Genomic DNA, 15,492 nt, shown 5'->3' with positions numbered 1-15,492 from the left:
GTAGAACGAGGACACACCAACTCATTCCTATGCAAACGTAAGGCTCCTACAGGAGCATTTCCTCCCGGCTTAAAGCATTTCTGCATGTCACATCACCTGAAGGTGGAGGATTCAATCAATGGCTCTGTGTTTTGCACCGTTTTGTTTCATGGGACTCGGTTAATTTTACTTCATACCACGCTGTGAGAGTGCTGGAGAGAACAGTGCGTCTCTTATCTGAACCAGAGGCTCCCCGCAGAGAGGGAGAGCAGAGATGAAATGAGCATTATGCAGAGAGAACAGAGAGTTTCTCTCCTATACCTTCACGAAATGGCCTTCAGAAGCTCATGCACGGCACACCACGGGTTGCATCATCTGTGTGTGACTGCCAGTCGCAACATATGCACACGGAGTAATGTGATCAATTCTCACTTGTCTGATGTGGGAGATGATTGAATTAGGCTTTAAAGATAACGAAGGATGATTTGCAATCCCCACATAAACACCACCCCACAATTTTCATTTACTGAAAAGCTTAAGCTGAAATGTAAACACAAGTGGCTTGTTTAATTCCTCACCAATAGTTCCACTGATTGTTTACTGATAGATGCTGGCTTTGCACCGACAGAGGACGCTCCAGCTTTTGTTTTTTTCATCTCTTTTTTTTAAGGAGCAGGATTCAAGATGCAGAAAACTGTTACTAAATTCCTGAGAACTTGTGTGTGTGTGTGTGTGTGTGTGTGTGTGTGTGTGTGTGTGTGTGTGTGTGTGTGTGTGTGTGTGTGTGCGTGTGTGTGTGTGTTGCGTCTTTTGCATAATAAATGCTGTTTGTCTCCACAGTGGAATCTATTCATGTGGACAATTATAAAAAAAAATTAATAAATACGAGACCATGGCTATTCAAATCAGAGTTGAGCACTCACTGGGGATTAATAGATGCCTGTAGTCAAATGAGGCTGATTTGCACAATCACCTTTTGGAGAGAGGTGGGCAGCTCAGGTGAATGGGGCCGCTGGCGCCGTGAGACGGGGAGGTGTGATAATTGGGCGGAGATCTGCCCACCCAGACTGCTTCTGCCCCCTCCACCCCTCACCCCCCACCCAAATAAAGGCAACTGCGGGATCCTCAACAAGGCACACTGGAGATACAGACAGCGTTTGGACCCTTTGCAAGTCCCGAAGTCCTGAAGCTCCGCTCCGACTGAAGAAGCTGCGCTCCTCCCGAGACGCGCGCGCCACCGTGGGAATAACTCAGACCGCTGAAGCCAGAACATGCCTCGATCATTTCTCATCAGGAAATATTGTTTCAACAAGAAGCAATGGAAGAGGCAGCTGGAGAGCCAAACAGGTATGTCTTTATTCCTCGCTGATACATTAAACACGGACTCGGGTGTGTATTCCACCTTCTTTGGGATTGCACTGAAGTTAACATTTAACTTAAACTTCAACGGTGCCACGTTTGACAAGTTTCTAATAGTTCCTTCAAATCAAAACACCTGCTTCTTGAAGAAAACACTGCATGACATGGTTTTAATTCAGTGCAACTGTTGTTTGTATTTTTTCGTGGCTTCAAAATAAATAAAAGAAATGCAAAGCAAGATGCATACGACCGTTGCACTCTACAACTACAAATCTCAGTTTATAACATATTTTCATGTGACTGTTGACATTCAAAGCCACGCAGGTTTTTCAAAAATGAACTCTTCTAAAGTTTTAATTACCGTTTTTAACACACATTACATTACACAACAACATATGTCACTATTGTGTTTCTGTAAATGTTTGACCCTATCACCAGTGATGGGATTTGGGATCAATTCAAGCTGTAACATGAAACCAGGACTGAAAACCAGTTTAGTGCTGTCAATTTTACTGAAATCCCTCCTGATTTTATGTCTTTTGTGTTCTTTTGTATTTCCAGCTTTTGTCCCAGAAAGCTTTCCAGAGGCAGAGCTTCCGACACAGAGCCACGGCTCTGCAATGACCCATCGCCCCCCAGTCCTCCTCATCAGCAGCCTGTACTCCCTGCCTGCGCCGCTCTCCCCTGTGTCCCCTGTGTCCCCTTCACCACGAGGTCCTATGGACCTCAGCAGCTCTCCCTCCTGCAGCAGTGCTGAGGACGAGGAGGACGGCGGTCGTACGTCGGACCCCCCCAGCCCCGAGGCCGTCCAGTCCACCTACAGTTGTCTGCACTGCAACAAGAGCTACTGCAGCCTCTCGGCACTGTCACACCACCAGATGTCCCACCACCAGCTCCCGTCCACCCGTGACCCACAGCAGCAGACCCCCTCCGTACCGGGCGACGTCTCGGCACGCCCTGTCTTCCACTGCAAACACTGCCCCAAGGAGTACACCAGCCTGGGAGCCCTGAAGATGCACATCCGCTCCCACACTCTGCCCTGTGTGTGTCCCACATGTGGAAAGGCTTTCTCCAGGCCGTGGCTGCTCAGAGGACACATTCGCACCCACACAGGTAAGCACCTTCGTGCAGTCCACTGAGCGCTGCTGCACCTTGTGCTCATTGACGTTTATTGACGTTCTCTTCATGTGACAGCAAGTGTTTTCGCTGAAAATGGCAAAATCTAATCTCGGCTTCGCAATTTGTTTTCTGCGAAGTCTCTGACCGAGTAATGTATGCATGAGTTTGGCACCACTAATGATGTTCCCTTCTGTCCAGGTGAGCGTCCCTTTGCCTGTCAACACTGCAGTCGGGCTTTCGCCGACCGCTCCAACCTGCGCGCTCACATGCAGACCCACTCCGAGGTGAAGAAGTACCAGTGCGGCTCCTGCTCTCGCACCTTCAGCCGCATGTCGCTGCTGAACAAGCACAACAGCTCCGGATGCTGCCCAGCCTCATAGACCCGCAGACATTCCCTGGATTACTCTGATGACACTGTTTAAAGCTGCTCATTGGTTCTGTTTTCTTAATCTGAGCCAAGACACCCCAAAGGACGATGGGACATTGTTTCCAGCTGCATGAATGGCAATTCTACTTTATAGAGAGACATTTCAAGTGCCTTATTTTTCAAGACCGTGGATGTATCAGAAGCCATGAGAATGTGTGGCATCATTTTGATGCATCCTGTCAACTGTGTGTATGTGTGTGATTTAAGGGCAGCTGGACATGTAGTTAATTCCCAGGAAACTCCGTCGGTGCCGGCCGGTCCGGGACGCTCGCCACGCTGCAGCTGCTTGGGTGTGTGTATGTGGGGATGTCATTCCTCACCGTACTATACATACATGACATGTGTGTTCATATGAGCAAGTGCGAGTGTTGAGACAGCTGTCTGTGTGTGGTGTACTGTGGAGGCAGGGCGCTGAGAGACGTGCTAGCTGTGACCTCGACGACAGGTGACACCACCCGGCCCGGCTGCCCCCTCCTCGTGGCACAGACACTTTCGAAACACTGAATGTGTGTTATATTAGGGGGGTGAGACCATTTAGCGAAAATGGCTTTTATGGAGATTTGCCCATCCTTTTGAGTCCTTCTGAGTGTGAATGTGCTCATTTTTGATCAAATGAACACGTCTGAGCCCCATGTACAAAGCCCTTGAAGATTTGTAAAATAAAGCGAAATTGCCATGTGCAACTGGACCCAAGACTTGATTTCAAAGTTCTTCTTCAAGTCAGGTTTGGCCTAGGGTTAAATCTTACATTTCCAGAGTGCCTGTATCTACTGAACAATTTTTTTGTAATACCCAATTACTATTCGTTTATAAGCATTTTTTTTTTAATAGTCAATTATGTTTAACATCAGCTGCAGACTTCAATGGGTACATACATGGGGGTTAGAGTTGAATGATATTCCAAATATTGGTATCTCTCTGCTCAGTTTGACCATGGCCATATTATAAAATGCTGATACGAATACAATCCCCACTAGTTATAGGACATCAAATGACTACTTGAGAATGACCAAAAAAATCCCAAACCATTTGCCTTCAACAATATTGTAATTTTTACAGTGTAAATGTATTTTGACATGCTTGTGCAAGTTTTTAGGAAACATTTTGATGTTTAAGACATTGTGCCTTTTTTAATTTTGTTTAAAGGTTGTATATATTTCTGTAAAATGAAAATAAAAACATTACTTGACAAAAAAAAACCCACTCTTGTTTCTGATTATTCCACTCATTCATTTTCACCAGCATTGTATTTGCATATAAATGAGTTTATTGAGACAGACATGACAGTTTCTGAATGGGAAGATAGAGCGGTGCATTGTTGTATAGGCCGTGTGTTTGGGGGGAGTTGTGGATAAGGTTTGTATGATGCTGAGTGATAAGGGGAACACCTGCACGCACCTGCCAGGCTGTGGAGTGCACATATGGAGAGCACATGTCAAAGAGGCTACAGGGTGTGCACAGACCCAGGGCTGGTGTGGAAGCCACGGGCAACAATACAGAGGAGGAAGACACTGAGCAAGAAAGGGGCCAGATTGAACAAGTGTCGCAGAAGGAAGTTGGTGTGAAATTAGCTGAGTATAGGAAACCCACTTCCTCCTGCAGGAGGAGCCACAAACGGACCAGGAAAACCAGGCTCTCAACCAACAAGTGTGTGTGTGTGTGTGTGTGTGTGTGTGTGTGTGTGTAGTGCGGAGAAAGGCTGAATAACTAAATCAGATTCATTCAAATCTGTGGAGCCATCTGCTCAGAAGAGTTTTGAACACACCGTTAAACCACACCAATCCCCTTAAAACTCCACCGAGCCCCCCCAAATACCCCTTCAAACCACGCCAAACACCATTAAACCCCACTGCCCTCCTGACCCACACACACTGACGCCAGCATGTCTTAGAGAGGTAACAAAGTGTTTCCTCCAATAGTTCTCAGTGTTGAGAGGTGAACGCATGCATGCATGTGTGTGTGTGTGTGTGTGTGGGCGTGGGGGGTGTTGAGGAGCCACTCAAAAAGCTTGAGATCAGATTGCATGACTTAGCTTGCCCAATGTAAACAGCACCCGAAAAACGACACACATGTGCACGGATTCGAACAAACTCCCACAGAATGGAGACTTTGATCAATGGGGGAATTTTCAATTGTCTGCGGTGTATCTCTCCAGGCTCCTGTTCGGGGAGAGGTGAGAGTCATTTAACTACTATACACCTCCACGGGTAATGAGTCGGTGATTCAGAGAAACTGGCCACAGGAGGCTGAACTCGACTCGAACTGCCAAAACCTTCCACTGATGGAGCAGCAGAGGTGAAATAGAGAGACGACGCACAACGATGCCACAGAGTCGACACTGCTCACTTTTCGGCTTTTAAACATTTAAACTCCCCCTGGTACGAATGTACACAAACACACTGCCTCTAAACAGACTGTCACTTCTTGTGCGCTTCTGCCGTTTTGAAATTTAACTCTGACGTTTCGCTGGGGGGACATACTTCTGGTTTGCAGTGTGTAGGAGGCAGTCTATCACCGGGTAGCTTTGAGGCAATGAGATCACTGGACCTGTCACCTCTCTTTTTCATCGTGCGCCGCTGTATGTGTAATATCATATTGGTGTCTTCAAAGTATTTTAATGTTCACAGCGTCACGCATGCGGCCCCCTGACTAATTTGACATTCCTGAGCCATTAGTGACAGACATACAACACCACCGTCCAACAGCGAAGGGGCTACGCTGTCTGCTGTTCTTGCACTTCGCTCGGGAGTCGGAGTAATTAGATTTTCCTTCAGCAGGAAATAATGTTACGCTGACCTGATTATGAGACAGGGGATTGCCGGTCATTTAAATTTCTCACATGCGTTATTGTCATGAGCAGAGTGTGCAATTGTTTTGTGATATTAAATCACCTCAATTAAAGTGAAATTGCTCTTTTATTGCCGAGTTTAGAATTTTGAAAGTGACTTATGTAATAAATAATGAATATAACTTTTGTTTTATTCGATCCAAAAGCTGATGTTTGACATTTTCAATTGGATGGATGTTGTTTGCTGGAGTGGCGTCATTCTTAGAAACACAAAATAAATGTCTCTTTCTAAACAATTTTTGTTTGAGGGGGAAGATGGGAAGAATCAGAGTGTGTCCACCCGTGAAGCAAAGTGTTTGAAACATTTTTCCAAGCTGAAGTGTCAGCTTTCTCCCCCTCCAACTCTGTTTTCAGTCCATGTGTTTGTGGTAATGTTTGGGACACAGGAAGAGGCCTGTCAGTCTTGTACAAACACAAGCCATCCAAAAAAAGTGCTGATGTGAAGCATCTGGGTGCGGCTCCAGCTGTTTGTGCGTCCTTGGTTGTATATGTCTGTGAAGTGTCCCTTCTCACAGTGGTCTTCACTGAGAGAGAGTGAGAGAGAGAGAGAGAGAGAGTAGAGAGAGCTGGTGCAATCAGAACTGGCAGGGTTTTCCGAGCTGATTCACCGGAGGATCAGATTCGAGCCAAGAGGGTTAAGTCACTGGGTTAAAGTTTCAAACCTTACAGGCTGCAGAACTCTTACACAATGCTGCTGTCCAAAGTGTCAATGCCAACCATCCTGCCAGTAACTGTCCCCATGGTCCCTCGTCGGCCTCAAAACGACATAGAGAGTTAAAGAAAACATCTCATCATTTACATTTTTCTTGAGACATACGTGTTTAAATCTAGAAGAAACAACAGTCCTCAGCTGAGGTTTTCAGCAAAGGGTGAGTCGGGGATAAGAAGATGACGGGACATGGAAAGCACCACAGGCGAAGAGACTGGACATTCAGGGAGGAACGGGGGTTGGTGGGGGTCTGCAGAAGAATGAGTGTTGCTGTTTGCGGGCCATTAATCAAATCAGTAGGGAGTAGAATTTACTGAGGAATGCCACATGTTGCAATGCAGAGTTGATCAATGACATGTGCTGTGAGGGCAGTGAGATATGCTTTCTTCTCAATGCTTTTCCAGTCAGAGTTCTGAATAATTGTGAATGCATTTATGTAAACACACACAAATGTGCGTATGCATGTGCAAAACACATGCATAGGTACATTCTGTCAAACATGATCTTGCAACACTGTGGACCACTTCCTTAAAAATACTTCTTTATTGTTTGTGCCGTTACAAATGCATTCGTATGCATGCAGCTATGTGACACCAGTGCACAAAGAGCTCAGATCCCTGTACAAATAACCCAGTTTTACCCAAGGACAGGATATGGTCTTCAGGAGGGGGTACACGCCATTTCCTGCCCACCTCCGCACTCCTGCTGTCCCCTTCAATGGTGTGTGTGTGTGTCAGAGTGTGTGTTGTGTGGCTGGTGCTTTCTTCCTAAACACAGACCCTCTGTCCCACAGGGTCAGAGGGTAGAGGATGAGCCATAAAGGAACACAAGGGCAAACAGATTTTGTGAGGAAAAAGAAGTTTCCAACGTTTAGTTTACCGGAGGCAGAGGTGGGAGGTTACAAACTACAAATACCTTTTCATTGTATTTAGGTGTCTGAACCTCTTTGCTTAATGCGGTCATCTTTTGACATAACTTAACACAGATACTTGTACATTACACACATGTTCTCATCAGCTTTTATATGTACATTTCCATGCCCCTCCCCCCATTTTGTATCACCTCAACATCTAGATGGATATCAACGTGAATTAAAGGAACAAATGCACATGAAAAGAACAGTGTCTTTGTGCTGACGTTAACAAAGACAGAGTTCACGAGATGTGAAATGAGCCACAATGTGTGACAGTGAAGCAGCTCTTAGATTGGGAACAGATGCACTCTCCTTATCCATGGCACAATTTAAAAGAACAGAAATAAAACCGCAGAGAAAACCTTGCAAAGGCTTCTTAATGCCACCACATCACGAGAACTTTTTTATTTTTCTTCTTTTTTTAGTTTTAGCAAACTTAAAATGACATCAGAACTTGTACTGGAAAAGAACACCACACTTGGCATATGAGATCACTGCCTAAATGCACGTTTGAATGAGTACAGAACATCAAAAGAAGAACTACAATACTGAGCCCATTGCCCTCCAGAAGGCTTGCTTACTGGTAAAATAGTTTCCTGTGATGTTCTCTGGTCTATAACACCGCGCCGAAATCAAGAATAAGAAAGCTGAGACACTGTGAAAAGTTACTTTATTTTGACCTCCCAGCTGTGCTCCACCTACTGACCCACGCGATGATGGTTTCCTCAGCGTTAATGCGAATGTGGCTTAACACACTTCATTTGGCCGATTAGTGCACCTTAACCCACAGGGTGAAGAGATGGTGGAAGGGGAGGCGGCGCAACGGCGGCCAGGGAGGAAACTCCTCTCGGCTATGATTTGCTGGAAAAGAAGCAGATCGAAGAAATGTCAGTGGCACAGAGAGAACCGAGATTTAAATGTGGCTCAAGAAAAAAAAAAAAAAAAGGAGCGTCGGGGCCGAGTGAGCACAAACCACAGTCCAGCATGTCAAGACATGATGGAGTAAGAGAGTGGTAACAGAGAGGGGAGAGCTTGTCAGAGACGATACATGGAAAATTGAGAAGCTGCAGAGAAAGCAGATATAAAAATAGACACGAAAGAACGATAAATTGAAGTAATAAGAAAGATGAAAATGAAAACAGAGACTGCAATGGTGTTTTGCTTGGACGTCTGTAAATCTGTGTTGTACTTGGCAGTCGAGATTAAAATATTCTTCTGTGCTGACCGACTATTTTTCTTTCATTCCCTTTTCCCTCCCTTCACGTTGTGTCATTTTTTTCCTCCTCATCTCTCCATCTTTATTTTTTATTTTTTTTAAACCACAGGTATTCAGGTATTTAGCCCCAGGGTGGTGCTGGTAGTGCTGAGAGGTGCAAGGTGCACTTTTGTCCTCCTGTCAGGGCCTGTGTGGGCCCAGGGGAAGGGGAGTCACCAGCCGAAGGACCAGGACATTTCTATTGTCCCGACACATTCCACTCAATGAAGGATATGGTGGAGAGCGAGGGAGGGGAGCTGGGCAGGGGTTCAAGATGTGTGGAGGCTGGGGAGCCGCCTTTCGGCAGTGGCTCTACAGTTTGTGTGCGTTGCTGCAGAAAGCACAGATTGCGCCTCCCCTCTCCTCCGTCTTGTCCCGTCCTATCCTGTCCCTTGAGGAGCCGCAGGGCAGGCAAATGCACCTGCCTGAAATCCACACCCCAGGGCCAGACGCCTATCTCCCCACCCCATCTCCGTGGTTTTACAGAAACACTGCATGTGCCACACTCACCGGTGTCCACTTACAGTCTTTTAAAGGCGGCAAAGAGACAGCCAACCATGTTTAGGGTAAGATATTCACAGATAAGCATTTAAGTTAAACTGCAACCATTTTTTGGACCATTAATACATATATGATTTAGGATTTGATAAACTTTCATCAGGTGAAAGAGAAAAATCTGGAGGTGGACTTAAAAAAAAAAAAAAGGGAAGTCACCAGTTCCTCAGACAAAAACCTTCACTTTCAACTTTGATTTAGAGTAATCAGTGATGATGATTTCCAAGAAACACTTTGCTATGGCACATAATGTTTTTTGATGTTTTGAGCTATAGGCTTCATTTCACTTTAATTCACTTTTACCCTTAGTTTCAAAAAATACTTTCTTACTTATGCTTGCAATCTTTGAATCAGAGATTTAATTCAGTTATTCATAAATACATTAGAACATGTTACCCAGGCCACATGGATGGGACAGTGGTGTCGGTGTTACCCTCCCTTATTATACCAAGAACTCACCACAGTTGAAGTCTAGGTTTCAATATGAAGTTTGCATGTTCTTCTCCCCTTTGACAAGAAACTTCATTGTTGTTAGTATTTACTATATGTCACCATAAATATAGTGTATATAACTGTCCTCTCACATTGATATGACATGCTGCATTTTTATAATTTTCTTTATGTCCTCATGGTATTGTGTCTGTATCTTGTGTACCGTCTTGGTGATGTCATCTTCAAATGACCTACCTGGTTAAATAAAGCTTTCATCTTAAAAAAAACAAAACAACAACATTTAAAGAAACAATATTTGATAACAGAGAGGAAAAACCTATATAACAGGATGAAATGCTCAGAACAACAAGATTCAGCAGTGGGAACCATCCACCCCACCTAATTTGGATTAGATGATGGTAAAGACAGAAAACCACAGAACACAGAGCAACATTACAGAAAGAAAAACAATGGACTGTTTTTAGTTTGTCTCGACATTCGCATTGTGTTCGGTCCTGTGCACTTTGTGTGCACAACACTCCCATCCTTGTGGTGCCTCCGATGCGGAGACCCAGACCTATTTCGAGGATTTAAATGTAGTTTCAGGGCTGTGGTTGAAATTATGGTGAGTTTAATCACAGTTGTAACTCTCCAGGTGAGGGAATGCTTAAAGTCAATGAAAGGGTCTTGCAAGGGCAGCAGCACAAGCCTGTGCATGCATGTGTGTGTGTGTGTGCGTGTGTGTGTGCGTGTGTGTGTGTGTGTGTGTGAGTGTGTGTGTGTGTGTGTGTGTGTGTGTGTGTGTGTGTGTGTGTGTGTGTGTGTGTGTGTGTGTGTGTGTGTGTGTGTGTGTGTGTGTAACTGGACCCACATGTGCAAGTAGGGACAGGTGTGTCACCACCTGACCACGCCCCCGGGCAGCACGGCACCTCCTGTTGCCGACACCTGTCCCCCCTTTTTCTGTGCTAAAACCTGGAGAAGCTCTCCTCTTTCCCCGTCACACACACACACTGACTGCAGGTTGCTGGGCTGTGACGGAGTGAGGGTGGGAGACCAGGTCAGACGGTCTGCTGGCCGGTTTGTCTTGAGTATCGACGCAGCTGTCCCTCTGAAACTAGAACTTACAGTCCCTCCATGCCCTCGTATGGTTTCATCCCTGCCCACTCAGTGACTTTGCTGCAAGCTGTTGGAGAGCAGCTTCAAGTCCCAGAGGCAACAGATGGCAACAAATCAAACACGACTACATCCAACGCGCAACAATAACAGTCGATGTTTCAGTCATTCATACTTCTTCAGGTCTGAAGAGTTCACTGAGCAGCTGTAGAATTTTGAGATGAAATAACATCATTCATCAAACATCATTCCATGAGATATTTCTTTTTGGACATTGATGCTAATACACTGGGAAGTTTTGGAAAACTATGTGAAAACAGTTCTGTGGCAAATGTATGGCACCTTTCACAACTCTGCATGCTCAAGTGTAAAATATCAAAACCTGCAAAACTATATTTATTTTATCTAGGTTGTTGTACTATAATTGTTACACCAGATTTAGACAAAGTTGAAGATACAAACTGATGACATGTAGTAACTCTTATGTGATGCTGCTAATTGCTGGTTTCTGACCACATTTATTACAGTGTTTTATTTCATTCCTGCTGGCATTTTCATGTTGCTTTTATCTGTGCCTGGTCAGATTTTGAACAAAGTGGGTGAAACAAATGAAATCAGAGCTGATAAAAGTGATGACCGGGACAATGAGAGTGCGCCTAGGTTATCAAAAATGGACATTTCCTTTAGTTCTTTTCATTTTTATTTATCTGTTTTGAAAAAGAGCGTCAGAAGGGAGAAAGGGAGGGCGAGGTCAAAGCAGCCTGAAGGCCATTGTAAATTCCTCGCTGGCTCAACCAAAGACATTCTTCTCCAATGTTTTTCTTTCTAATCTCTATGCTCAGATTACCAGCTAGAGGGTCTGAACAGATGAGAGCACGACAGGGTGGCATGCGTGCACACACAAGTGCCCAAACATGCACCAACACACACCGTTTACATTGACTTTACAGTCATACATGAATCATCACTCTCTCCCTCGCTGGAGCACCGAGCGCTGCAGCACGCTGGTGAAACACACAAAGGCTATAGATGCACGCTTGACATGTCGACCGACTTTTTTAAGTGAAACAAATTATTTAAAAAAACTCACCAACAGACTGAAGCCATTACCTGACACTTTGTTTTTTGAAACCCAAAGAAAACAACACCCCTGTGGTGAATGCTGAGAGGATTCCCACATGACAGCCCCCCAGCACACACACACACACACACACACACACACACACACACACACACACACACACACACACACACACACACACACACACACACACACACACACACACACACACACACACACACACACACACACACACACACACACACACACACAATGCAGGATTTGAAACAAGATGCTTTCCATAAAACCTTCCCAGATGTGCCCGGACAAAGCATTTCATTGACAGACAAAGCAACATGATGTTGCCCCATAAATAAAACAAGAAAAGAAGCAGTTTGAATTCAAGATTGTGTTGAATTTAACATTTTCACCAGTGTCATATGTTGACCAGCCACACTTGTACAGGTGCACCTGTACTCCTTTTTTTTTTTTTTTTTTTCCCAAATGCACAGACTAAACTAAAGGGACAAAACCCTGATTTACATTAGTTTCCAATAGATGTAAACTATAAGCACTGTTCACCTGACCCTGAAACAAGATTTAAATGTATAGAATGAGGGGAAGCTAACTGCTGTAAGTCTCACTAGTATGTTATCCTCACTACCAGAGGATCAAATTAAGGCCAAGCACCTTTACTAAAGGAAAAAACAAAACAAAAATATGTATATAACTTAAACCATAATCTATGCATTTGATGATTTGGAACAACTTCAGTTGATACCTGGTTCAAATGACCGTCATCCTTCCATCACATGTGAAACCAATCATTTTTTTTTTTTTTTTTTAATTGGCTTGAGGATCAACAATTGTATTCAGGGAAAGGGGCCACATGTGACCTGCAGGCCACTAGTTGCCCACGTCTGAGCTAATAAATAAAATTTGATCAGTTTGCACCAGTAAAATACAACAAGACCAAGCAAACATCGTCTTCATACCTTCATGGAACATTACATCCATTTCCTTTACTTTCCTGCAGACTGGTTTTCCTTTTTCATAGTCCATCTTTAAAACAGACCTTACGATGTAATGAATAAAACGCCACTCTAGGTTTTTAAATATATGAATGAAAGTCCATCATATGGATTCATGTTTCCACCTGAGTTTAACTCTTCAAATCCTCTCCAAAAGAACAGAAGCTGGATTCTTTTTTTTTTTTTTTTCTTATATATTACCAGAATGCTTTTAAACAGAGCTGGGATCTTTTTAAACAGTGGACAGGGGTACTTTAAACAAGTCCCAGACGCTCACTGGATTTTGCCCTGGATTCAAGACATTGCACAGTGGATTTTTTAGCTCCAGGCTCCGTTTACACGACACAGAATATGAGTGTATCCACAAAACTTTCTTCACTTTTGGGGGTCCATTTACACGACACCGATGTGCGGATTCACTGTATCTGCAAAGTTTGTATACCGGCTCCCAAGGTGGAAAGATTCTTTCACAGTCGTGAAGTCGTGATTCCCTCCTGCAGAGACTGCCTGAGGTGACAATGCACTGATACTGTGAATGCGCATCCACCCCCCCCCCCCCCCCCCCCCCCCTTCTCATTGTAAATAGTTCTTTCTGTTCATGCGCCTATAAACAAACTTGACGAACCTGTAGTGGTATTACTCGCAGGGTCCACAGACAACTCATCCACAAAACTGCAATATGGTCCATGTGGTTCTGGATATCTTGTCCATGACTAGTAATTTTTGGGGGGATTTCAAAGTTTATTTGACATATTTGGTAGGATTACTAAGTACTATTGACACAAAAATATAAGATATATACTTCATTATCATCTACAACAATTTTTTTTTCTGCATTATTGACTTGAAGGATTTCAAAGTATATGTGACACATTTGGAAGGATTATTAAGTTTATTTGACACAAAAACAATAACAACAAGTTGAGTGAATTTTGATCTAATTCTGATCAGATTTTTCCCATAATTTTTTTGCAAATTTTGACTTCAGGACTTCATATTTATATGTGGCTTCAAAGTGACGTCGAGTTCTCTCCACTTTATTCACATTTATAGCGTAATGTTCTGTGCACGAATCTGCGTGGTTTCATTACAAAAACTAGCGACAGCGCCCTCCCATGACCCGGCATATTGACTACATCGTTGTAAGCGCGTCCGCTGCTGCTGTGTAAATGCAAGTTCCCCCCTCCCCCCCCCCGCCCCTCATGGATTAGGTGTTGTCACATGAAACATTGTTGCGTGAACGGGGACCTCGGTGAAAACAGCAAAACAAAATATTTTGGAATCATTTGCACTGTATTTCCGTTTACGTGCCGATTCTGTGAATCAGAGACACTTGGGTGTCGGCTCATGAATGCAGAGTGAACTTTCTCCAGCCACACACACCCACTGATCCAAAACAGCTGGGTAAATCTCTATCTGCGGTTGTGGGGACAGCGGAGGGGGGGTTTACTGCAGGCCCTGTAAGGTGCTCCATGAGGGGGGGGGGGACACCACGACTCCCATCACAGGAGTGCTCTGTTGCCACTTTGGTTTTGTAGTGGAAAAAGCACCGAGCTCCGAGCAGATGGCACAGGTGTTACATAGCAGGTTGTGTTTTCGTCCATCTGTAACCTTTTTTGCTTAAAAGCAATAACAGCAGTCTCCCCCATTTACAGTTGTTCCTGCCCCTCCCCAGCACACCTGATATTAAAACTCGGGCCTGGCTGTGGGCCGAGGGAGGCGAAGAGGACAAAGCTGATAAAACATACTAGTTAAGTAATTAGCCGTGCTTAAACCCCGACCCCCCGCTGTTTGGGCCCCGGCTCAGGCTCTGCTGAGCCGCCGAGACCAACCAGCATGAGTCCTCACACTTCAACAGGTGTGGGGAGAAGAAAGAGGGAACGAGAGTGAATGATGAAAGAAAAAGAAAGAAAAAAAAAAGGGGAACACGAGCACCTGTTTTGGCCTTCCTTTTGCGGGCCGGGGCTTGTTGCGCCCCACCCCAAACAACACATTCACGTCTCCATGGCTGCTCAGCTATGTGAAGTGGTGCTGGGGGTCAATTTTCAGAGAGCACAGTGAAACAGACATTTGGGGGGGGGGGGGGGGAAGGCAAGTCTTACCTGTAATTACAGTCATAAGTTATTGACATTTCAACTGTAGGTCATTCGTCTTCATTTGCTTTGCAGGAAAAGTGATATGACCGACTTTATGTGTCTGTAAAATGTGACAGTATGAGCTTGAAATGTCCTAATAATAACTGTAAAAGGGCAAATTGCGTGCGTCTTAAATATGTCAACACGTTTTACACATTTTATTTTCCTTAATTAAGGGGTCGTCATTCGTGAACCAACCACGCTTTGTCGATATTTTGTGTTTATATTTATTTTGATCTCCATTAGTGGAAACAAGCACATCGACTCTTCCTGGAGTCCAACCATCATGCTGCTCACAAAACAATGTTTACTACCATGACCCCCACTTACACCTATCATGGCATTACAAGGTATTTCACCTCGCAGACACTGGACAAACTTTTCTATAAAACACTTTCATGTCACGGGCAAGACATCTAATATTTCAATGTTTAATTTCTATTGTTGTGGTTGGTTGAGAGGATGGTTGACACATTTAAGCAAAAATTTTTATGTATTTACAAAAAAAATCATTGTTAAAATATGAAATGCATGCACGTTAATTCAACAGATATAAG

General features: G+C 44.3%; 1 protein-coding gene across 1 annotated transcript; it reads left to right on the top strand.

Annotated features, from left to right (window-relative positions):
* The first annotated feature begins 1,228 nt into the window (after positions 1 to 1,228).
* On the top strand, positions 1,229 to 3,965 carry snai1b (snail family zinc finger 1b). Its single transcript, XM_080496509.1, has 3 exons — positions 1,229 to 1,326; positions 1,900 to 2,451; positions 2,656 to 3,965. The coding sequence occupies exons 1-3, from the start codon at positions 1,251 to 1,253 to the stop codon at positions 2,835 to 2,837; spliced, it is 810 nt and encodes a 269-aa protein (XP_080352635.1). The 5' UTR covers positions 1,229 to 1,250; the 3' UTR covers positions 2,838 to 3,965.
* The last annotated feature ends 11,527 nt before the right edge of the window (positions 3,966 to 15,492 follow it).

Source organism: Blennius ocellaris, assembly GCF_963422515.1.
Source record: "Blennius ocellaris genome assembly, chromosome: 5".
Lineage (NCBI taxonomy): Eukaryota > Metazoa > Chordata > Actinopteri > Blenniiformes > Blenniidae > Blennius > Blennius ocellaris.
This window is presented reverse-complemented; position numbering and strand designations above follow the sequence as displayed.

Excerpts from the sequence above, each read along its gene's own strand:
- snai1b (XM_080496509.1), top strand. The coding sequence starts at position 1,251 with ATGCCTCGATCATTTCTCATCAGGAAATATTGTTTCAACAAGAAGCAA. Across the intron at positions 1,327-1,899 it reads GCAGCTGGAGAGCCAAACAG|CTTTTGTCCCAGAAAGCTTT; the intron begins GTATGTCTTTAT and ends TTGTATTTCCAG. Across the intron at positions 2,452-2,655 it reads ACACATTCGCACCCACACAG|GTGAGCGTCCCTTTGCCTGT; the intron begins GTAAGCACCTTC and ends CCTTCTGTCCAG.